This window comes from Telopea speciosissima, chromosome 2, assembly GCF_018873765.1.
Source record: "Telopea speciosissima isolate NSW1024214 ecotype Mountain lineage chromosome 2, Tspe_v1, whole genome shotgun sequence".
NCBI lineage: Eukaryota > Viridiplantae > Streptophyta > Magnoliopsida > Proteales > Proteaceae > Telopea > Telopea speciosissima.
Window position 1 is genome coordinate 76,204,365 of NC_057917.1, and position 20,280 is coordinate 76,224,644.

Sequence of the window (20,280 nt, forward strand, 5' to 3'; positions counted from 1 at the left end):
CCTATCGAAACCACCGAGTTAACTCGGTTTTTCAGGTTTTCGAGATGGATCGAAGGGGGATTTTATAAAATCCCTGGATTCGACCGGGTTTCGATGGTTTTGACCAGTTTCGATCATATTTTGTTAGTTTCGACACATATGCCCATCGAAACTAGGGGAAATTTGACTCGAAACTTAGACAGATAGGTATTTATGCCAGAAACCAGGACAGACACTTAGTTATATCTAATATCATTTAAGTAAATATTTTTGTATTTATATTTTATTTAGTTAGGATACTATTCATAAATAAGAAAATACCCCTTATTTGAATCCAATAAAAATAGTTAAAAAATAAAATTTCAAAAGAAAAAAAAGTCAATCTGCCAGTTCAATAACAAAAAACTGGATTTTCGACGGTAGGTACAATTTTCAACTTTCTAATGTTTGTTTTTTTTTTTTTCAATTCTAAAAATTCCATAAATCTTAATATGGCAAAACATTGCTAAAACAAAAAATACAGTAAAATATTCAATTGTTTTGATGTCCAAAAAAATATTTTCATTCAGAGCAATTTTGACAGCATTCGTGCATACCGAATTAAGTTTGACCGATATATAATTCCTTCAATATAAATCAGATTTAAGCAATCTTAGACTTATTGGAAAGCTATCAAAACAAAGCTTTCTAACAAATCCAAGATTGCTTAAATTTCATTTATATTAAAAGAGTTATATTCCGGTCAAAACTTATTTGATACCATGTCCAAGAACAATATGCAGTATCAAACTTGGATCAAAACCACAAGTAATATTTTTAGTGTTCTCTATGTGAAACTAATGCATGAATTGAGTTTAAAATGTAAAAAATAGGCAGCACAACAAGAATCAGGGCCAAAAAACAAATTCTGGGCCTCGAAACCAAGGTTCGAGTTACCCTGGAGAAAATCCCAAGTTTCGATCAAAATATGGTCAAAACCGATACGAACTTGTTTTCTGGTTGATCGAAACCTAATTGAAACCCGAGTTTTAGAACCTTACCACTACAGAATAAGAAAGGGAGGTTATTGGTCCTAATCGATTGCGATGCATGAGCCAGGGAAGAGCATTATTTGCATCCCTCTATCCCATTTTTGGAGGGTCGGAATTTGGGTTCAACAACAAGACACGTCCATCACTAGCAAAGGGAGATTTTTAGGACTGAAACGGTCTAGAAATTTATAAATTCAAAACCAAACCTGGCTCAGGTCTCATCAATCCGTTTTGGTGACTGGGTGACTGAAAATTAGTTCAACCGGCCGGTCAATTAAATTGTTTCCAACTCATTCAATTTAAACCTGCCGGCCTGATAAAGACAGATGAATCAAAAATTTAGATTCTGTTTCGACCTAAAATGAATAGAAATTAAAATTAATGAACATAATGTTTTGCCCAAGCATTTTATGTCGAAACAAGGGAAGACCAATGTGTATGTTGGGTTGATGATCCACCCAGTTACTCAGCGGGCCAGGTCATTATTATGTTATGGATTGATTTGGGGTTGGACCGGTTGTCTTAGAACCCTTGGAATGATAGGTGGATAATAGTTTTATTTTGGTGGGTTAAGTGGATAATAGGTTCATCCTCCACCACCAAACACCAAAGGCCCAATATCATTTCCTCCGTATATGAGTGAGGTGATCAGCACAAGCAGGACAGGGCAGCACGCCGTAGAAGATCTGTGTTGATATATTCTTTCATATCCTGCACGTACTACAGTTTGAGTGGCAACAAGTGAATTAAGATGTCTAATATCGTACTGCAATGGTTAGTGCAACAGGGTCAAGGGGACTTACTTCATGCCTTCTTGCTTCTTTGCTTTCCGATCCTCCTCCTCTTTGTGTTCTTTTTCAAGAATAATAATAATAGAGTAGGAGGAAACAAGGGACACCACCACCACCACCTACCTCCTTCCCCATCCAAATTCCCTATAATAGGGAACCTCCATCAGTTAGGCCTTCTGCCACACCGCAATCTCCAATCCTTGGCTCAAAGGCATGGCCCTATCATGCTCTTGCACTTTGGAAGCAAACCAACTCTAGTGGTTTCATCAGCTGATGCGGCTCGTAAAATCATGAAAACCCATGACCTAGTCTTCTCAAACAGACCCGATACCAGCTTTGGTAGGAGACTCTCGTTTGATCGCAAGGACATTGCCTTAACACCTTACGGCGAGTATTGGAGACAAGTACGAAAAATTTGTGTCCTCCACCTTCTAAGTGCGAAGATGGTTCAATCTCTCCGGCCGGTAAGGGAAGAAGAGACGACTGCAATGACCGAAAAAATCCATAGCTCTTGCAAATCCTCATCTTCACCTTCATTCTCAGTACTGGTGAACTTGAGCGAGGTGCTCATGTCTCTAACAAATGATGTTATCTGTAGGGTGGCCCTAGGGAAGAAGTATGGTGGGGAGGAGGGTGGTGGTCGGAGGTTTAAAGAGATGATGAGGGAATTAGGGTACCTGTTAGGGGCTTTTAATGTAGCCGACTTTATACCGTGGCTTTCCTGGGTGAATTATGTAAATGGGCTGGAGAAGAGGGTTGAGAAAAATTTTGCAGAGATAGATTCATTTATGGATCAAGTAATTGAAGATCACACACATGAAAAAAGGAAAAAGGGCTATGGTGACGATGCAGATAGTGGCGGCCAAGACTTTGTGGACTTCCTTCTTCAGATTCAACAGGATAAGAACGCTGAAATTGCCCTTGGGAGAGACAACATCAAAGCCATTGTATCGGTAAGTAATATTTTTATTTTCTATTTTTTTCAAGAAAAATAATTAACTCAATTGGTTATGTACCATGTTTGAAAGGGCCAAGGTTTGTTTGACATTGAATTGTGTTGGGACTTGGGAGAATAGTCTCACGTCGGTTACCCCTCATCTTATGTACCCTCACTCTTAGGTACAGGAGGGGACAAAAGATCTCAAGGAAACCAATGTGGGATTGTTCTCCCAAGGGATCTTTATCCCCTCCAGTTCCCTCTCCAGCCCCAGTTCTCAGTGCTTCTAACAAGGGATGCATAATGTTCACCCTACCCCTGTCCGAACATTCTGTTTGGGTGGGTTCCAACCCCCCTATTGTTAGAGGCATTGGGGAATTAAGTCGGACAGGGAACTAGAGGAGATAATTTTCCCCCAACATACTGTCTAAGAATCTAGGGAGAAATTGAAGGGTTGATTTTGAGCTCAATTCCAATTTCATTAAGACAAAATTTTCTTTCACACATGGATAAGGAAGAATGCCTTCACCACTGGTTATTTGACCAATTAGGATCCTCTTTTCCCGCCTACCCACGCTGCCGGCGTGCAGCCTCACATAGTAGGGGCGAAATGACCACCCTACATACTGCCCCGAGCACCCTGCCCAGGTGCGGTAGGGTGTTCATTTCACCCCTACTTGTGTGAGGCTACACACCGGCGGAACAAGCAAGCGGCAACAGAGAGGATCACAATCCTTATTCGACTTTGTGATAAAAGACTCCTGTGTGAACATAGGTTGTCTTTGGTATGCATTCTAGGTCGATTTCGCATTCTTGGATGATAAAATAGTTGTTTTTATCGTATGAGAATGCAAAATCAATCAAAAATGTATTCCAAAAATACATAGCAAACACAGTCATAAACTCCCACCCACTATTGTATAAGGTCGAAAATACCTCTTCCTAGCTCAGTCAGACTTAACCTATGACAATGATGATCAAGGAATTCCTCTTTCATCGTAGGTGAAGGAAAATTCGATCCTCATTTCATTAACTAGATTTCAAGTTTTAAGTGATAGTTTAGAAAAAAAAAAAAAAAAAAAAAAACTGCAAATATTTTCAAATTTCTTGTCACATTGAATAGAGTTCAAAGTCTTCAGACCCTTTGAAACTTGCCATGCAGGGATAGCTGTGCATCTGACATTCAAATAAGGCAACAAAGAATCACGATGTATAAGCCAATTCACTGTGCAAGTTTTATTAACCAAAAGGGTATAGGTTGCCTAGGTAGATTTACTAATATATCGAAGCATCTCTAAAGTTGAGGGTTTAAGACATGTGGTTACGATAAGATTTTAATCTTACTATTTATTTTTAAACCTTTTTAAGATAAAAAAATCTTCTATTTTTTTTCTCCCAACAAGGATAAATCTTGTCATTTCACCTATGACAAAGATAGCTTGTAATGATAAGTCACTTTGGATTTGTATTGAAAACCCATTTTTACCTCTTACTTCTAATAACTCTTGGGAATAAAACGATGGTAAAAAAAAGTGTAAGAATATAACTTCTTAATTCACCTACTTGGTGAAAAAAAGATGCATGTACCCTATAATCATTTTAAGTTTGAGCCTAAATACATTCCACCATCTAGCTAAACAAAATGATAAGCTATCGGCTTTGCTCAAGCTGGCCAATGATAAGTTTGAGCCTTAGATTCTCCAACTGAAATTTTGGTAATTATTTTCATTGTCTTTCATACCTTGTAGGATATGTTTAGTGGAGGAACTGATACCTCAAGTGTACTCCTACTATGGACAATGGCAGAGCTTTTAAGGCATCCTGAAGTCATGAAAGAAATTCAAGAGGAAGTGAGGGGGGTCGCAAGGGGTGAAGCAATTATTACAGAAGATGATATTGAACAAATGCACTATTTGAAAGCAGTGATTAAGGAGGCACTACGAATGCATCCTCCGGTCCCTTTGTTGGTTCCCCGTGAATCGACAGAAAACAGCAAAATACAAGGGTTTGATATTCCGGCCAAGACCACAGTAATAATCAATGCATGGGCCATTGGAAGAGACCCTGTGTCATGGGATGAACCAGATAAGTTTAAACCAAAGAGGTTCTTGAATGATGCTACTACCTCTAATATTGATTTCATGGGTCATGATTTCCAACTAATTCCGTTTGGGGCTGGTCGGCGGGGATGCCCGGGAATCCAATTTGCAATCACCATTGTTGAACTTGCATTAGCCAGTCTTCTATTCAAGTTTGATTGGGCATTGCCTAATAGAGTGAGTGGGGAGGATTTAGATATGACAGAAACTCCTGGGATTATGTGCCACTTGAAATCTCCTCTTCTAGCTGTTGCAACTCCACACTTCTAAAATGTTAGAAGGAATTCAGCTTATATGAAAATAAGGAAAAAGTTTTCCACGACGTCATCAGGGTATCTCTCCATTTGGATGATATTGTTCTTCGTATCGCCATTGATGTAGCTAGCGTCCAAATTTTCCTCCATATTGACATTGTAAGGAATCTCTCCCATGAAAATAATATTAATATATATAGCACACATATGATATATAGCACACATATATGTCTATGTGATATTGTTATTTCAATTTTAATTCAACATTAATATATTTAAAATGGAAATCAAAGATTGAAGTTGAATATTATACGTAAGATTTGAATGTGAAGCACCTGGTTGTATAATCTTGTTCTCTTAAGTGATTATTATTATAAATATTATTACTATTAGGAATCAATTTTAGTTTTTTTGGATTTGTTTTTATGTTCTTTTTATTGGATTTTGCCGAGCCTACAAAGAATTGAAGTTTGAGTTGAACAGAGTATAGCCGATCACTTAGTCCATCCACCAGAATTTAGCCCATTAAGCGAGACCAGACTTGGGCTCTTATCTTGGTAGCCCGTTGATGCACCGCTTCCATCCGCACCCAGTTAAAGTTGTATGGGTCTAAGCCTAAGATTTTTTAGATTTTTATGTAAAAATTAAGGGGAGTGTCTGAATGACATATCTATAGAAGTATTATAAATTTTTGACATAAGGTAGGTTTATCTAGTTGTAATCTATGTTGGTTACAAATGATCTGTGACCTATTTTCCAATGCCTTTGAGGCTTGAGCTAATGTTAGCATTGGTCAATAATGCAAAGAAAAAAGCTGGCGAAATGATCACCGCACCCTATGGAAAGGTGGAATTTTTTGGGGGACCAATAGTCATCATTTTGCTCGCCCTTGTGTCTGGCGCAGGGGCAGCGCACCGTTTGTGCCTATGTAGCATATATTCTCTTTCCCTAGAAGAATTTTGAGAATCTTTCTTGCTATCAAATGAATGGTATAATTGATGAACTTTTACAGAGAGGGTCGGATTTCGGCTTGGTCAATCAAAATTCCGGCCATCCCCTTCAAGAATCTAAGGTTAGGACATTAGATTCTAGTCGATTCAAAACTGATCCTGACCAATTTCAATCTGATCCAAATAGAGAAATCTAAATGTCACCACTGTTGGTAGCAAGTAGATTTTGTCACCACTTGCGTCATGGACACATGCATGATGATGTCTCAACTCACATGTTGAATTTCAATAAAAAAAAATAAAAAAAAAAAACAATCACAAGACTGAGTTATTTTAATTTATTTTTTTGGGTAGAAACTAAAATAATATTATCAGTGTAATGGAATGTAGATACATATATGTGTACTTTTGAAAAACTTTGAAGTCACTTTTCAAGCTCTTCCCCTGTTTGTTTGGGATTGTGTTCACCAAATAGAGGAGTTTAGGGTCCAATATAACATGGACCCACGTCAACCATTTCAGACGAGCCCAGCCCAAGCAGATTTGGAGTTATATATTTTTTTAGGCACGTGTCTAGCATGTGTCATTCTCTCTTCTCAGTTCTCTCATTTTGAATAAGACCCCTTTGGCCTCCCTTATCCAACCATGTGATTGGTGAATATATATAACTAGTTTTACAGTAATACTCAACCCGCTCCTTATTATTATATTTTTTTTTATGGAAAAAAGAACTCTGTTGGAGAATGAACACGCTATTTTCCTGCCTTTCAGATGTAACGGTACAACTTTATTCTCGAAGTGTCTTTGAAGTACAAATCATCAAACACAGAATATGGAAGCGTCATTTGCATGCCTCCCTCAATATATAGGGGTATCACATGGAAAAGACTCTCTGAGCCTGTTAGCTTAAGGGGTTGCCCACGCGTAGTCACATGAACATTGTTTCAGAGAGCCCTTAATTTCCTATATAAATATGTATTTGATTTGAGGCATTCTTCCATATCCTGCGCCATAGTTAGAGTTGCAACAGTACTGAAGATGTCTAATATACTTCTATGGTTAGACCACCAAGGCCAAGGCCAAGGAGACTTACTTCATGCCTCCTTCTTGCTTCTTTGTTCTCTACTCCTCTTTCTCTTCTTTTTCAAGAAAAATATCGGAAACAAAGGCCACCACCATCTACCACCTTCTCCATGGAAGCTCCCTATAATAGGGAACCTCCATCAGTTAGGCCCTTTGCCACACCGCAACCTCCAATCCATGGCTCAACGTCATGGCCCTCTCATGCTGTTGCACTTAGGAAGAAAACCAACTCTAGTGGTTTCATCAGCTGATGCGGCTCGTGAAATCATGGACCGGTGGCCGAGCAGTCGAAGTTAGCATCGGTCACCAGGTCCTTGATCGCTTCCAGCGCCTTCTTAAACAGACTCCCCTGCACAAGCCTCAGTTCCAACATCTTCGAACTTCTTCTCTGCTCACCACACCTCTTCGAGTCCTTTTTTTATTTTTATTTTTATTTTTTACATAGACAGTAATCTAACAATATATTATCAGGGATCATTTAAGAATAACCAATAACATGATCTCCGAAAAAGCAAATATCCAAAAACAAGCATGGCAGAGGACAAGAAATCAGTCGCAACAACTCAACCAATATATTCTGCTTTGAAATTCAGAATAAACAGAGTCAAAATTTAACAGACTTTAACAGACTGAAATTAGTGTTCTACTGCTGCTTCATCAGTTGCTGTAGGAGGAGACAAGAATATACCCAGCCTTTCAACTTCTCAGTGTTTCTTGCTGAAACCTTCAAGACCCTGAAACTGCAGATCCATCCGTCAACTAGAGCCAATATTTTTACAGTCAAATACACTCCTTATAGTCTCCCTTCGATGGTAATCTGAATTCAATCTATTGGCTAGGTTTGTCTATACCTATGAGTTTTTAATTCTGGACTTAACTTCCTATTTCTGAATTCAATCTAATTGGCTAAATTCCTTGATTTTCCCCCCCTTCTCACGAGCCTCCCACCAGGGGTTTTGACGACCCTCGTCTGGTTGGATTTGGTGGCATAGCTATGCCGCTTCCGATAAGTGAGCCTCTGAACCATTTTCAAGAAGTGAGAAGAAAGTTGCAGCGGTGGTTGAAGAAGAAGAAGAAGAAGAAGAAAGATGAAGAAAGAAGGGGAAGAAATAGTGGTGGGTCCCACTTTTTTATGTTAGAAAAATAAAAAAAATTAGAATAGGATTATTTTAATTGAAGGGCAAAATTGTCATTTAAATTTTATATTTAACACCGTCTACTTAAAGGTGTTGGGTGTATATCTTGAAAACACAGGGGCTCGCACTGTATTTAGTACAAACCTCAGGGGGTGGCAGTGTAATTTTTCCTTATAAATATTAGGGAGAAAGAACGCCAATCGGTCGTTGAGCGTTGAGCGCGGTGTGTTAAATGTTCCCAAACCTAGCCCAATGTGGAAAGAATGGTACATCCCCTTGAAAGACAGAAAAGACTAAAGGTACACGGATCCGACTCCTCTACTTCCAAGGCGGGCAGTACTTTCGTGCGCCCAACTTTGCCCAGCTTACAAGGTGGGCGGAAAGTACCGCCTTACCCCTGCTCGGGTAGGGGGCAAGGCGGTACTTTCCGCCGCCTTGTATGTGGGGCAAAATTAGGCGCACGAAAGTACAATCCGCCTTGGGAGTAGAGAAGTCTCTTCCAGAGGTAAACCCCGTTGAAAGACGGAAAAGACTAAAAGTGTGTCGACCTTATCATGCTGGGCTATGTCTGAGTGGTGTTCCAAAAAATTAATCCACTATTACAATGGTGAAGAAGCTGGATTCTGCAGGGAAGCGTTACTGCAACGGCTAATTTTTCTGCCTCCAAACGTAATTAATGTTACAGCTTTATTTTCCAAGTGTCTTTGAAGTACAAATCTTTAAACATAGAACCTGAACTGACTTCTTACGGACAAGGGAGGATTCACATGAACATTAATGTTTCAATAAACAATGTTCATGTGACTATGCGTGGGAAACGCCTATGGTTCAGAGAGCCTTTTCTCATATATATATATATATAAACATATTTGAGTTGAGGTACTCTTTCTTTCATATCCTGGGCCTAGTTAAGAGCTGCAACAGCAAAGATGTTTCTGCAATGGTTAGTGCAACAAGGCCAAGGGGACTTACTTCATGCCTTCTTGCTTCTTTGCTTTCCGATCCTCCTTCTCTTTGTGTTCTTTTTCAAGAATAATAATAGAGTAGGAAACCAGAGACACCATCTACCGCCTTCTCCATGGAAGTTCCCTATAATAGGGAACCTCCACCAGTTAGGCCCTTTGCCACACCGCAATCTCCAATCCTTGGCTAAACGTTATGGCCCTCTCATGCTGTTGCACTTGGGAAGCAAACCAACTCTAGTGGTTTCATCAGCTGATGCGGCTCGTGAAATCATGAAAACCCATGACCTAATCTTCTCAAGCAGACCCGATACCAATTTTGGTAGGCGACTCTCATTTGATTGCAAGGACATTGCCGTCACACCTTACGGCGAGTATTGGAGACAAGTACGAAGAATTTGTGTCCTCCACCTTCTAAGTACGAAGAGGGTTCAATCTCTCAGGCCGGTTAGGGAAGAAGAGACGAGAGCAATGACCGAAAAAATCCAAAGCTCTTGCTCATCTTCACCTTCATTCTCAGCTCTGGTGAACTTGAGCGAGGTGCTCATGTCTCTAACAAATGATATTACCAGTAGGGTGGCTCTAGGGAAGAAGTATGGTGGGGATGAGGGTGGTGGTCAGAGGTTTAAAGAGATGATGAGGGAATTAGGGTATCTGTTAGGAGTTTTTAATGTAGGGGACTTCATACCGTGGCTTGGGTGGGTAAATTTTGTAAATGGATTGGAGAAGAGGGTGGAGAAAAATTTTATAGAGAGAGATTCTTTTATGAATCAAGTAATTGAAGACCACACAAATGAAAAGAGGAAAAAGGAGTATGGTGACGACGCAGATGATAGTGGTGGCAAAGACTTCGTGGGCTCCCTCCTTAAGATTCAACAGGATAACAACGCTGAAATTGCCCTTGGGAGAGACAACATCAAAGCCATTGTAATGGTAAGTAATTTTTTATTTTCAATTTCCTCCCCCAAAAAACAATTTATTTTGTTTTGTACCATGTATGAAAGGGATTTGTTTAACATTGAACTGTCTTAGGAGAATAGTCTGACGTCGGTTACCCCTGATCTAGGTATACGATGGGACAAAAGATACTCAAGGGAAACCAATGTGGGATTGTTCTCCCAACAAATTGTTTAAGAATGTAGAAGGAAAATTTATTTATTTATTTATTTTTTTATGATAATTAATAAGTCTTTATTAAGACAAAGTTTTATTTCACACAGAGCTAAGGAAGAATACCCTCACCACTAGTTATTTGATTTTGTAATAAAAACTCCTGGGTCAACATAAATTCTCATCTTCTATTGTATAAGGTCGAAAATACCTCTTCCTAGTCCAGTCAGACACAATCTATAGGAATGATGGACAAGGGATCCCTCTTTGATCGTCGTCGGTGAAGGAAAATTTGATCCTTATTTTATTAACTAGATTTCAAGTTTTAAGTGATAGTTTTTTTTAAAACAAAAAACTGAGAATATTTTCAAATTTCTTGTCACATTGAAGACAGTTCAGACTAAAAGTGTCAAAATCAAATCGAAATGTTTACCGAAACTGAACCGTTTAAACCGAAACCGTGAAACCATTTAATAAATAGTTCGGCTATGGTTTCAAAATTGAGACCCTGTAGCTAAACGGTTTGAACCGAACCAAATAAACCGTTTAACACTCTTAAATGTCCATAAATATGACAAAAGTAAATAAAAACTGTTTACAAATCGAACCGTTTAAAACCGAAATCGTAAAACATGCAGGGATAACCATGCATCTTACATTCAAAAAAATTTCTTTTTTGGTAAAACTCCTACATTCAAATAAGGCAACAAAGAATCACGGTTTATCAATTCACTGTAAGTTTTATTAACCAAAATTCCCTTCGATGTTTTTACTCCTCTTTAATGTGAGACGCCGGCAAACCCTACATCGTAGAACTAGAGGACATGCTTGATATAAAAGTGTATAGGTTGCCTAGGTAGATTTACTAATATTGAAGCATCTCTAAAGTTGAGAATTTAAGACATAGGAAAATCTTGTTGTCACTAGGGTGGTTACAACAAGATTGTAATCTTTTTTTTTTTTTTTTTTGATGGTTTTAGAACCTATAACAATTAGATCAAAATGATAAGTCATTTTCAACTTAATTTTGTATAAATATTTTCATTATCTTTCATATCTTGTAGGATATGTTTACTGGTGGAACTGATACCTCAAATGTACTCATACAATGGACAATGGCAGAGCTTTTAAAGCATCCAGAAGTTATGAAAGAAATTCAAAAGGAACTGAGGGGGGTCGCAAGGGGTGAAGCAATTATTACAGAAGATGATATTGAACAAATGCACTATTTGAAAGCAGTGATTAAGGAATCAGTACGATTGCATCCTCCAAACCCTTTGTTGATTCCACGTGAATCGATGGAAAACGTCAAAATACAAGGGTTTGATATTCCGGCCAAGACCACAGTAATAATCAATGCATGGGCTATTGGAAGGGACTCTGTGTCTTGGGATGAACCAGAGAAGTTTAATCCAAAGAGGTTCTTGAATGATGCTACTAGCTCTATTGATTTCAGGGGCCATGATTTCCAACTAATTCCGTTTGGAGCAGGTCGGCGGGGATGCCCGGGAACCCAATTTGCGATCACCATTGTTGAACTTGCATTAGCCAATCTTCTACACAAGTTTGATTGGATATTGCCTAATGGAGCGAGTGGCGAGGATTTAGATACCACAGAAGCTCCTGGGATTACATGCCATTTGAATTCTCCTCTTCTAGCTGTTGCAACTCCTCACTTCTAAAATGTTGGAAGGAATTCAATTTATATGAAAATAAGGAAAAATTTTCCAAGTTTATCAAAAATAAAAAGAAAAAGTTTCCAACGATGTCAGGGTATGTCCCATATGGGGTTCTTAATTTATTACTTTCTCTCTCTTGGTCTTGGCATACGAGAGCCCAACGAGTGGATGATATTGTTCTCCACGTAACGTGAAAGGCTGAAAGGATTAGGGGTATACTGGTCTTTTTATGCTGGATCGTGTTTGAAGCAGGTACACGTCGCGCCCAACGACCAGTTAGCGTTCATTCTACCTAAATATTATTACTATTAGGAGTCAATTTTAGCTTTTTGGATATATTTTTATATAATAATAATATATAGGTTGACCGGTAGCGGCACGTGCGTGTTTTAAATTTTATTACCTTGGGTCAGCAGAACTTTGTCATTACTGCACTTCGATCAGTATAATTGTGTTTGATGAGGCCGACCAGTTAGTCCATCCACCAGAAATTAGCCCATTAAGCGAGACCAGCCCTGGTATGATCCACCGCTTCCATTAAAGTTGTATAGGTCTAAGCCTAAGATTTTCTAGATTTTAATGTAAAAATTAAGGGAAGTGTCTGAATGACACCTCTATAGATATATTTAAAAATTAATGCATTTGTTTAATTATCTTTTTTCTTATCTTAAAGGTTCTTTAACCTAAAGATACAAAAGGATTTGCAAAATAATTTGGAAATAACATATTATCTAAAGATGTCATTGTTATACACACAATATCACTCATTGGGAAAAAAAAATGTGTGTGAGACTAAAATGGTAAAAAATGAGATTACAAATTATTTGACACCTTAAGGGGTATTAATAAGAAAACCACAAACTTAAATCTTATTTGTCAGAGAATGGACATTGAGGTAGTCGTGATTCGTAAGACAGAAAAAGGGGAGGGGGGTTGTTGTGGTAGTTCAAACCCAAGTACCCGGCCCCTAACCCCAACGCCAAAATATGCTTTAGTCCTTCCCTCCAAATAATTGAATGTAACAGTAGAAGGTCTAGGAATCATCTATTAATTATGGATTTATCTAGTTGTAACCTACATTGGTTACAAATGATCTTTAACCTATTTTCCAATTCCCTAGAGCTAATGCTAACATGTAGGGTTGAACCAATTGGTTTGAACCCATCTTGGTCCATCTTGAGCTCGAATAGGGCTTGGGTTGAGATACCTTGGAGAGAGAGGGTTATGGGATTCATCTCGGATCGAGACCCACTACTGCCGAGCAACTTGTACTGCGTCGTATGCTACAGACACAACAAGGCAGTGAAAAGATTGCACTACCCTTGCCTGAGCAGGGGTAAGGCAATCTTTACCACCTTGTGTGTCTGGGGCACATGTACATAAGGACAGATCGGAAGTAGAGGATCCCGGATCCATTCATCTCTACTACTAGTGAGATCCTTACGAACAAAATTAAGTTTTTTTTATTTATCCCAAATATTCCTTGGGACCTGGGCTGGTCCCTAAAATTTTATTAAAATCAAACTCCACAAAAACGAAAAAATACACCAAGGGGGGGTGGGGGCTCTGCAAGGGAAGATCTTATTCTGAACTAAACAAAATTAAGCTTTTGACACAAGTGGTGTTCCAAAAAATTCATCCACCATTACAATGGTGAAGAATATTGAAGCTGGATTCTAGAAGGAAGCGTTACTGTTTTTATTCTTTCAAGAGCGTTACTGCTTCAATTCAGACGTTACTACAACCACTCATTTTCCTACCTAATTTTACAGTTTTATTATCCAAGTGTCTTTTATTTTTTCAAGCGCTCATAACGGTTAACTAACTTTTACAAATGTCAGACTGAAGTACAAATCTTCAAACATAGAATAATAGGAAAGCGTTATTGTTTATTGGCCCCCATACAAACGACCTGATTTTTGAATTACATCTGTGCGTCTAAGGGCGTAAGAGAATGAATGTTCATGTGACTAGGCGTGGGAAACGCCTATGGCTCAGAGAGCCTTTTCCCATACAAATAAATATATTTGAGTTGAGGTACTCTTCCATGTCCTGCGCCGTAGTTAAGAGCTGCAACAGTGAAGATGTCTAATATATTTCATGCCTTCTTGCTTCTTTGTTCTCTACTTCTCTTTCTCCTCTTTATCAAGAAAAATATAATAAGAAACAAGGGACACCATCTACCACCTTCTCCATGGAAGCTTCCTATAATAGGGAACCTCCATCAGTTAGGTCCTTTGCCTCACCGCAATCTCCAATCCTTGGCTAAACGTTATGGCCCTCTCATGCTGTTGCACTTAGGAAGAAAACCAACTCTAGTGGTTTCATCAGCTGATGCGGCTCGTGAAATCATGAAAACCCATGACCTAATCTTCTCCAGCAGACCCGATACCAGCTTTGGTAGGCGACTCACTTATGATTGCAAAGACATTTTCTTCACACCTTACGGCGGATATTGGAAACAAGTAAGAAGAATTTGTGTCCTCCAGCTTCTGAGTTTGAAGAGGGTTCAATCGCTCCGACCAGTGAGGGAAGAAGAAACAATAGAAATGGTCGAAAAAATCCAAAGATCTTGCTCATCTTCAATTTCATTCTCAGCTGTGGTGGACTTGAGCGAGGTTCTCATGTCTCTAACAAATGATGTTATCTGTAGGGTGGCTCTAGGGAAGAAGTATGGTGGGGAGGAGGGTGGTGGTCGGAGGTTTAAAGAGATGATGAAGGAATTAGGGTATCTTTTGGCAGTTTTTAATGTAGCGGACTACATATCGTGGCTTGGTTGGGTGAAATATGTAAATGGGTTTGAGAAGAGGATTGAGAAAATTTCAGCAGAGATAGATTCTTTTCTTGATCATGTAATTGAAGAACACATAACACATGGAAAAAGGAATGATGACCTCGATGCAGCTGATAGTGGTGGCCAAGACTTCGTGGACTTCCTCCTTCGGATTCAAGAGGATAAGAACGCTGAAATTGCCCTTGGGAGAGACAACATCAAAGCCATTGTATTGGTAAGTAATTTTTCCTTTTTGGCAAAAAAAAAAAAAAAAACAAAAAAAAAAAAAATCTCATTTCGTTATTATTCATATTGATAGTGGTAGAGACCGATTCTTGACCGATCTTGGATCGGTTGATCGATATGAACCAAGGGTAAAAAGGTAATAAAATTTATTTTTTAATAAAAATTAGGGGTAGAAAGTCCGATCCTATTAAATCCCACGTCGGAGGGAAAATTATCGCTCCCGCGTAATGTGGGGCGGCACATGGTGGTGCTACGCCACACGATGCGCACAGCATCCCCTAGTACTGGGGGGGCGATAAGGACCCAGTCTGGAGAGGGATCTTTGTCCCCTCCAGTTCCTTGTTAGGCAAAGTTCCCCCAGTGCCTCTAATGCTTGAACCTACCATTGGTTTAGAGGTGTGTGTTTGGGATTTGGATCCTCTACTGCCGAGCTGCCCGGCAGGACTGTGCTGCCCAGACACAGTGCTGTGCGCAATGTCCACCTTATCCCTTCCCAAACTCCTTGCCCGAGTGAGGGTAAGGCGGTCTTTGCATGCAGCACCGTGTCTGGGCAGCTAGGCAATAGAGGATCCAGATTTGTGTGTTTGACACTAAACTGTCTAAGAATTTAGGGGAAACTTGAGGGGTTGGATTTGAGGTCAATTCCAATTTTATTAGGGTTAAGTTTTGGGGAAATTTCACGGACACCCCCTAAAAGTATCCAATATCTCAGAAACTTACCATACTTGGTCAAAATGTCACAGACACCCCTAACGTTAAGCACAGTTAGTACCCAAAGGTGAAATATCCATTTTACCCATTAGTCATTTACATAAAAGGACAAAACAGTCATTTCATCTTCTTCCCTAAATATCCATTTTACCCCTTAGTTATTTAAATAAAAGGGCAAAACTGTCATTTCATCTTCTTTCCTCTATGACTCTGGCTCCGGCGGCTCCGGCGACCATTACCAGCGGCAAGGCAAGGAGAAAAAAGTCTGAAACAGGGATGGATTTCCCAGAGAAGGGGGGGAAGAGAGAAAAACCCTTTACATGAACAATCCACCTTACCTTCAATCTCCAACTCTTCCTACAATTTACATGAACAATCCAAAAAACAAAACCCTAGCTGACAACATTTTCAAGCTGAGTTCTAATGAACCTCAGTCTGATTCCCACACAAATTAACCTGGATCTTAACCGTGGAGAAGTAGGAAATATCGAAATCGAGGGACAATTTGATGTCTCCTTTATAAGTTGATATAACTGCACCTCCAACTACATCGATAATGGTTGCTATTGCACCCAAATGACAGTTCCCACTTCGATCCTGCAAAGTATGAAAAAAACCCTTTTAACAATTTGGTACTGTTTTGAATCTTGGGAAAATAAGATAAGGAGATTACAGAAGGGTGCATGGAAATTAACAAAAAATTGCCCTACAGATGGTAGAAGGGAAGAATTGAAGGAGAGGATAGGAGAGAAAATAGGAAATTACAGATAAGTGAGGATGAAGTTTGAGGTTGCAGAGGATCCAATCCCTCCAGGAGTGTAGGACTCTGATGTTACAAAGAGAAAGGTATTCAATCTCATGACTGGTGCTACCCTTCTGTCCAAGTTCTTCTAGCCATTTCTTTGCTTTCTCCAGGAGAATCTCTTCCTCATTTACCATCTTCTTCATGACTTCATAGGCATATGTTTTTAGTTGAATTGTTTGTAAAGAACACAGCTTTTGCAGTTTCTTCTTTGGATCTCCAATAACACCCATCAGCATCGCCCTCCACTGCCTCCTCTGTTCCGCAAGTCACAACCTGTTGCCGCCTTTGTTTTCTTTGCAGGCACGACCCAACCTTGCAAAACTTGTTCTGCCCATACCTTCTACAAACCAGAGCTTGTAACTCATGAACGTAAAAGATTGAACAAGCCAAGAAAGCCATGGGTTTCGGCGGTGGAAGAGGATTGGCGGCGGCAGTGGTGGCGATGATGGTGGTGCTGGCGGAAGAAGAAGAAGAAGAAACGGAGAGGAAGAAGAGGGCTGGAGGGTGGTGGCGGGGTTGCAGGGGAGCAAGAGAAGGAGGGTTGGAGGGGGTGGCGGTGGTGGTGGTGGTGGCGGCGGCAGCAGAAGAAACAGCAGCAGGGGAGCAAGAGAACGAGGGCTGGAGGAGGTGGTGGTGGTGGTAGCGGCGAAAGAAACAGCAACAGGGGAGCAAGAGAAGGAGGGCTGGAGGTGGTGGTGGTGGTGGTGAAGAAGGAGAAGAAGGAGAAGAAGAAGGGGAGAAAAAAGGAATACAACAAGGTATTATAGGGATTTCACTGTGGTAAGGGTATTTTTGCCATTTAAAAAGAGTTAACAGACACTTAACTGCAGAGACTAACGGAGTGGACTAAATTGATACAAATTCATAAAAATAGGGGGTGTCTGTGACATTTTGACCAAGTATGGTAAGTTTCTGAGATATTGGATACTTTTAGGGGGTGTCCGTGAAATTTTCCCTAAAGTTTTTATTCACCCGTGGATAAGAAAGTATCGCCCACCGAATCGACATCCTATGCTTTCGGCTGCCCCTACTTCTGTGTGCGCCCTACACACAACGAGGCGCGCAAAGATCGCCTTACCCCTGCTCGGGTAAGGTGCTTGGGCAGGGGTAAGGCGGTCTTTGTGTGCTTGTAGGGCGCACACGAAAGTAGGGGCAGCCGAAACTAGAGGATCCGGACTCTCGCTCACCACTGATTATTTGACTTTGTGATTAGGTTCTTGCGTCAACATAAACTCTCATCCCTATTGTATAAGATCGCAAATATCCCTTCCTCGTCAAATTATAGATGGAACCAATGACAATGGTCATGAGGGAATTCCACCTTCACCATAGGTGAAAGAAAACTCGGTCTTCGTTTCATTAACTAGACTTCAAGTTTTAAGTGAAGATTTTACCAAAAAAAAAAAAAAATATATTAAGAACATTCTCAAATTTCTTGTCACATTTTAGGGAGTTTGGATTCTAAGAAATTTGCAACGTAGGGATAGCCATGCATTATACATTGGGATTTGGAACATCTACCGATGAGCTGCGCAAATGCAGCAAGGCGAGAAATGACCATCTTACCCCCACTCGGGCAAGGGGAAAAAGAATTCCTATGGTAATTAAGTCAATGCACTGTTCAAGTTTCATTGGCCAAAATGTCCTTCGATGTTTTTCCCTTCCTTATGAATGTGAGGAGGCAAACCCTACATAAGTACGTTTTAGAACTAGAGGACACGCTCGGGATAAGAGTATAGATTTTCCAGGTAATTAGTCATACAGAAGATTATCTAATAAGTGAATAGAGGAAATGTAAAGCACCGTATCCTTTAATCATAGTCAAGGTTGGGTTTTAAGTACGTAGGTCTTCGTGGTCCAGCTTCTTCATATATATATATATATATATATATATATATATATATATATATATATTCTCCAACTAAAACTTAATTTTGTAATTATTTTCATTGTTTTTCATATCTTGTAGGATATGTTTGCTGCCGGAACTGATACCTCAAATGTACTCCCACAATGGGCAATGGCAGAGCTTTTAAAGCATCCAAAAGTCATGAAAGAAGTTCAAGAGGAGTTGAGGGGCCGGGTCACAATGAGTAAGCCAAATATTACAGAGGATGATATTGAACAAATGCACTATTTGAAAGCAGTGATTAAAGAGACACTACGATTGCATCCTCCGGTCCCATTATTGGTTCCGCGTGAATCAACGGAAAACGCCAAAATACAAGGGTTTGATATTCTGGCAAAGACAACAGTAATAATCAATGCATGGGCCATTGGAAGGGACCCTGTGTCATGGGATGAACCAGATAAGTTTAATCCAAAGAGGTTCCTGAATGATGTTACTAGCTCTATTGATTTTTGGGGCCAAGATTTCCAACTAATTCCCTTTGGGTCGGGTCGGCGAGGATGCCCAGGTACCCATTTTGCGATCGCAACTGTTGAACTTGCATTAGCAAGTCTTCTACACAAGTTTGATTGGACATTGCCTAATGGAGCAAGTGGGGAGGATTTAGATATGACAGAAACTCCTGGGATTTCAACCCACTTGAAATCTCCTCTTCTAGTTGTTGCAACTCCTCACTACTAGTTGTTTGAAGGAATCCAACTAGTTTCAAAAATAATAATACCAATGGCACATGTAGTGCCTACCTTAATAAATAAGTATGTGTGAATTCTTATATAAAGTGTATCTAATTCTCTTGTCTCTTGGCGTAGTAAAAAAATAAAATGTTAATTGTTCCAGTATTGAAGTCAAGTACTTTGCTCTTGCTGATGTTTAGTCACTGCATTTTGACACCTTGGGAGAAATATCTCGACGAAGATGATCAAGGACCAACTGACTCGCACAATGACCAAATGGAAAAAAAAAAATTGCCATTTTACCTCTGGCCTATTTCTACCCCCAAACCTTCCCAGATAGAACCAAAATCCCTATGATAGCCTTATTTAATCATCTTTGATTTATGGCAAAATTTCCTCCAAATCCGGTACCCTTTTGCAAAAATTATTGTTCCTCCCCTAATGTTTTCTCAGTATTCAAACCTTCCCGATTTGGGCCAAAACCCTTGGGATAGCCTATTTTGCCTATTTTAAGCCTATACATAAGTTTCGTTAAATTTTGATACCATTTGGACTGCAAAACATCACTTGTGTGGATTCCTCGATTTCTATCGCTTTTTGGCAAAATCTGACCATGGCCACCGTACGGATGGGAAGCACTCGAAGGAGTCATGACGATATGTGGCGCATCAAAATCCACTGCATTGTTTTAAAGATATTAACTTTTTTTTTTACCATTAAAAATATACACATAAAAATTTAAAAAAAATAATAAAAATACACATTTTTGGGTCAACCGGCTCAATGCAATCACATTTGAGTCAGTCCGGTCTGACCGACTAACTCAGGTCAGGCAAACCCTTGAATCATAGGGCCTAAGGTTGATCTGAGACCCTCTCACGCTTCAACGGTAAATTTTTTATTTTTATTATTTGGTTTTTTATATTTATTTTATATTTTCCTTACATAGGTGTTAATTAAAAGTTGGTGTTTTATTTTTTAATTTCCTTAAAAAATAATTAGGAGTCTCAGAAAATTCAGAAAATTTATATGTGATGAACCTCAGAATTATGAAGTTTTCAGAAAAATTCTAAGTCCAAAATTCTCTGTAATATATAACGGTTTTGCCCATCAAGGTTATGTTAGTCGTTTTGTAGATTGGAGTTTAATTA

General features: G+C 39.4%; 3 protein-coding genes and 1 long non-coding RNA gene across 4 annotated transcripts; 3 read left to right on the plus strand and 1 right to left on the minus strand.

Annotated features, from left to right (window-relative positions):
• The first annotated feature begins 2,299 nt into the window (after positions 1 to 2,299).
• LOC122652196 (cytochrome P450 736A117-like) lies at positions 2,300 to 19,158 on the plus strand. Its single transcript, XM_043845875.1, has 2 exons — positions 2,300 to 2,754; positions 18,516 to 19,158. The coding sequence occupies exons 1-2, from the start codon at positions 2,371 to 2,373 to the stop codon at positions 19,134 to 19,136; spliced, it is 1,005 nt and encodes a 334-aa protein (XP_043701810.1). The 5' UTR covers positions 2,300 to 2,370; the 3' UTR covers positions 19,137 to 19,158.
• On the plus strand, positions 4,433 to 5,157 carry LOC122652197 (cytochrome P450 736A117-like). Its single transcript, XM_043845876.1, has one exon. The coding sequence runs from the start codon at positions 4,490 to 4,492 to the stop codon at positions 5,105 to 5,107; it is 618 nt and encodes a 205-aa protein (XP_043701811.1). The 5' UTR covers positions 4,433 to 4,489; the 3' UTR covers positions 5,108 to 5,157.
• Positions 7,060 to 12,029, plus strand: LOC122652195 (cytochrome P450 71A1-like). Its single transcript, XM_043845874.1, has 3 exons — positions 7,060 to 7,091; positions 9,196 to 10,155; positions 11,397 to 12,029. The coding sequence occupies exons 1-3, from the start codon at positions 7,080 to 7,082 to the stop codon at positions 12,012 to 12,014; spliced, it is 1,590 nt and encodes a 529-aa protein (XP_043701809.1). The 5' UTR covers positions 7,060 to 7,079; the 3' UTR covers positions 12,015 to 12,029.
• Positions 16,070 to 16,552, minus strand: LOC122652198. The gene is made up of 3 exons (XR_006331565.1): positions 16,507 to 16,552; positions 16,198 to 16,338; positions 16,070 to 16,098 (listed from the first exon to the last, which is right to left on the minus strand). It is a non-coding gene; the product is annotated as an uncharacterized LOC122652198 (long non-coding RNA).
• Positions 19,159 to 20,280: the final 1,122 nt, after the last annotated feature.

What these genes read in the sequence shown, in the direction of transcription:
- LOC122652196 (XM_043845875.1), top strand. Translation starts at nt 2,371, where the DNA reads ATGTCTCTAACAAATGATGTTATCTGTAGGGTGGCCCTAGGGAAGAAG. An exon ending in ACATCAAAGCCATTGTATCG is followed by an intron (nt 2,755 to 18,515) that starts GTAAGTAATATT and finishes CATATCTTGTAG; the next exon opens with GATATGTTTGCTGCCGGAAC.
- LOC122652197 (XM_043845876.1), top strand. Translation starts at nt 4,490, where the DNA reads ATGTTTAGTGGAGGAACTGATACCTCAAGTGTACTCCTACTATGGACA.
- LOC122652195 (XM_043845874.1), top strand. An exon ending in ACATCAAAGCCATTGTAATG is followed by an intron (nt 10,156 to 11,396) that starts GTAAGTAATTTT and finishes CATATCTTGTAG; the next exon opens with GATATGTTTACTGGTGGAAC.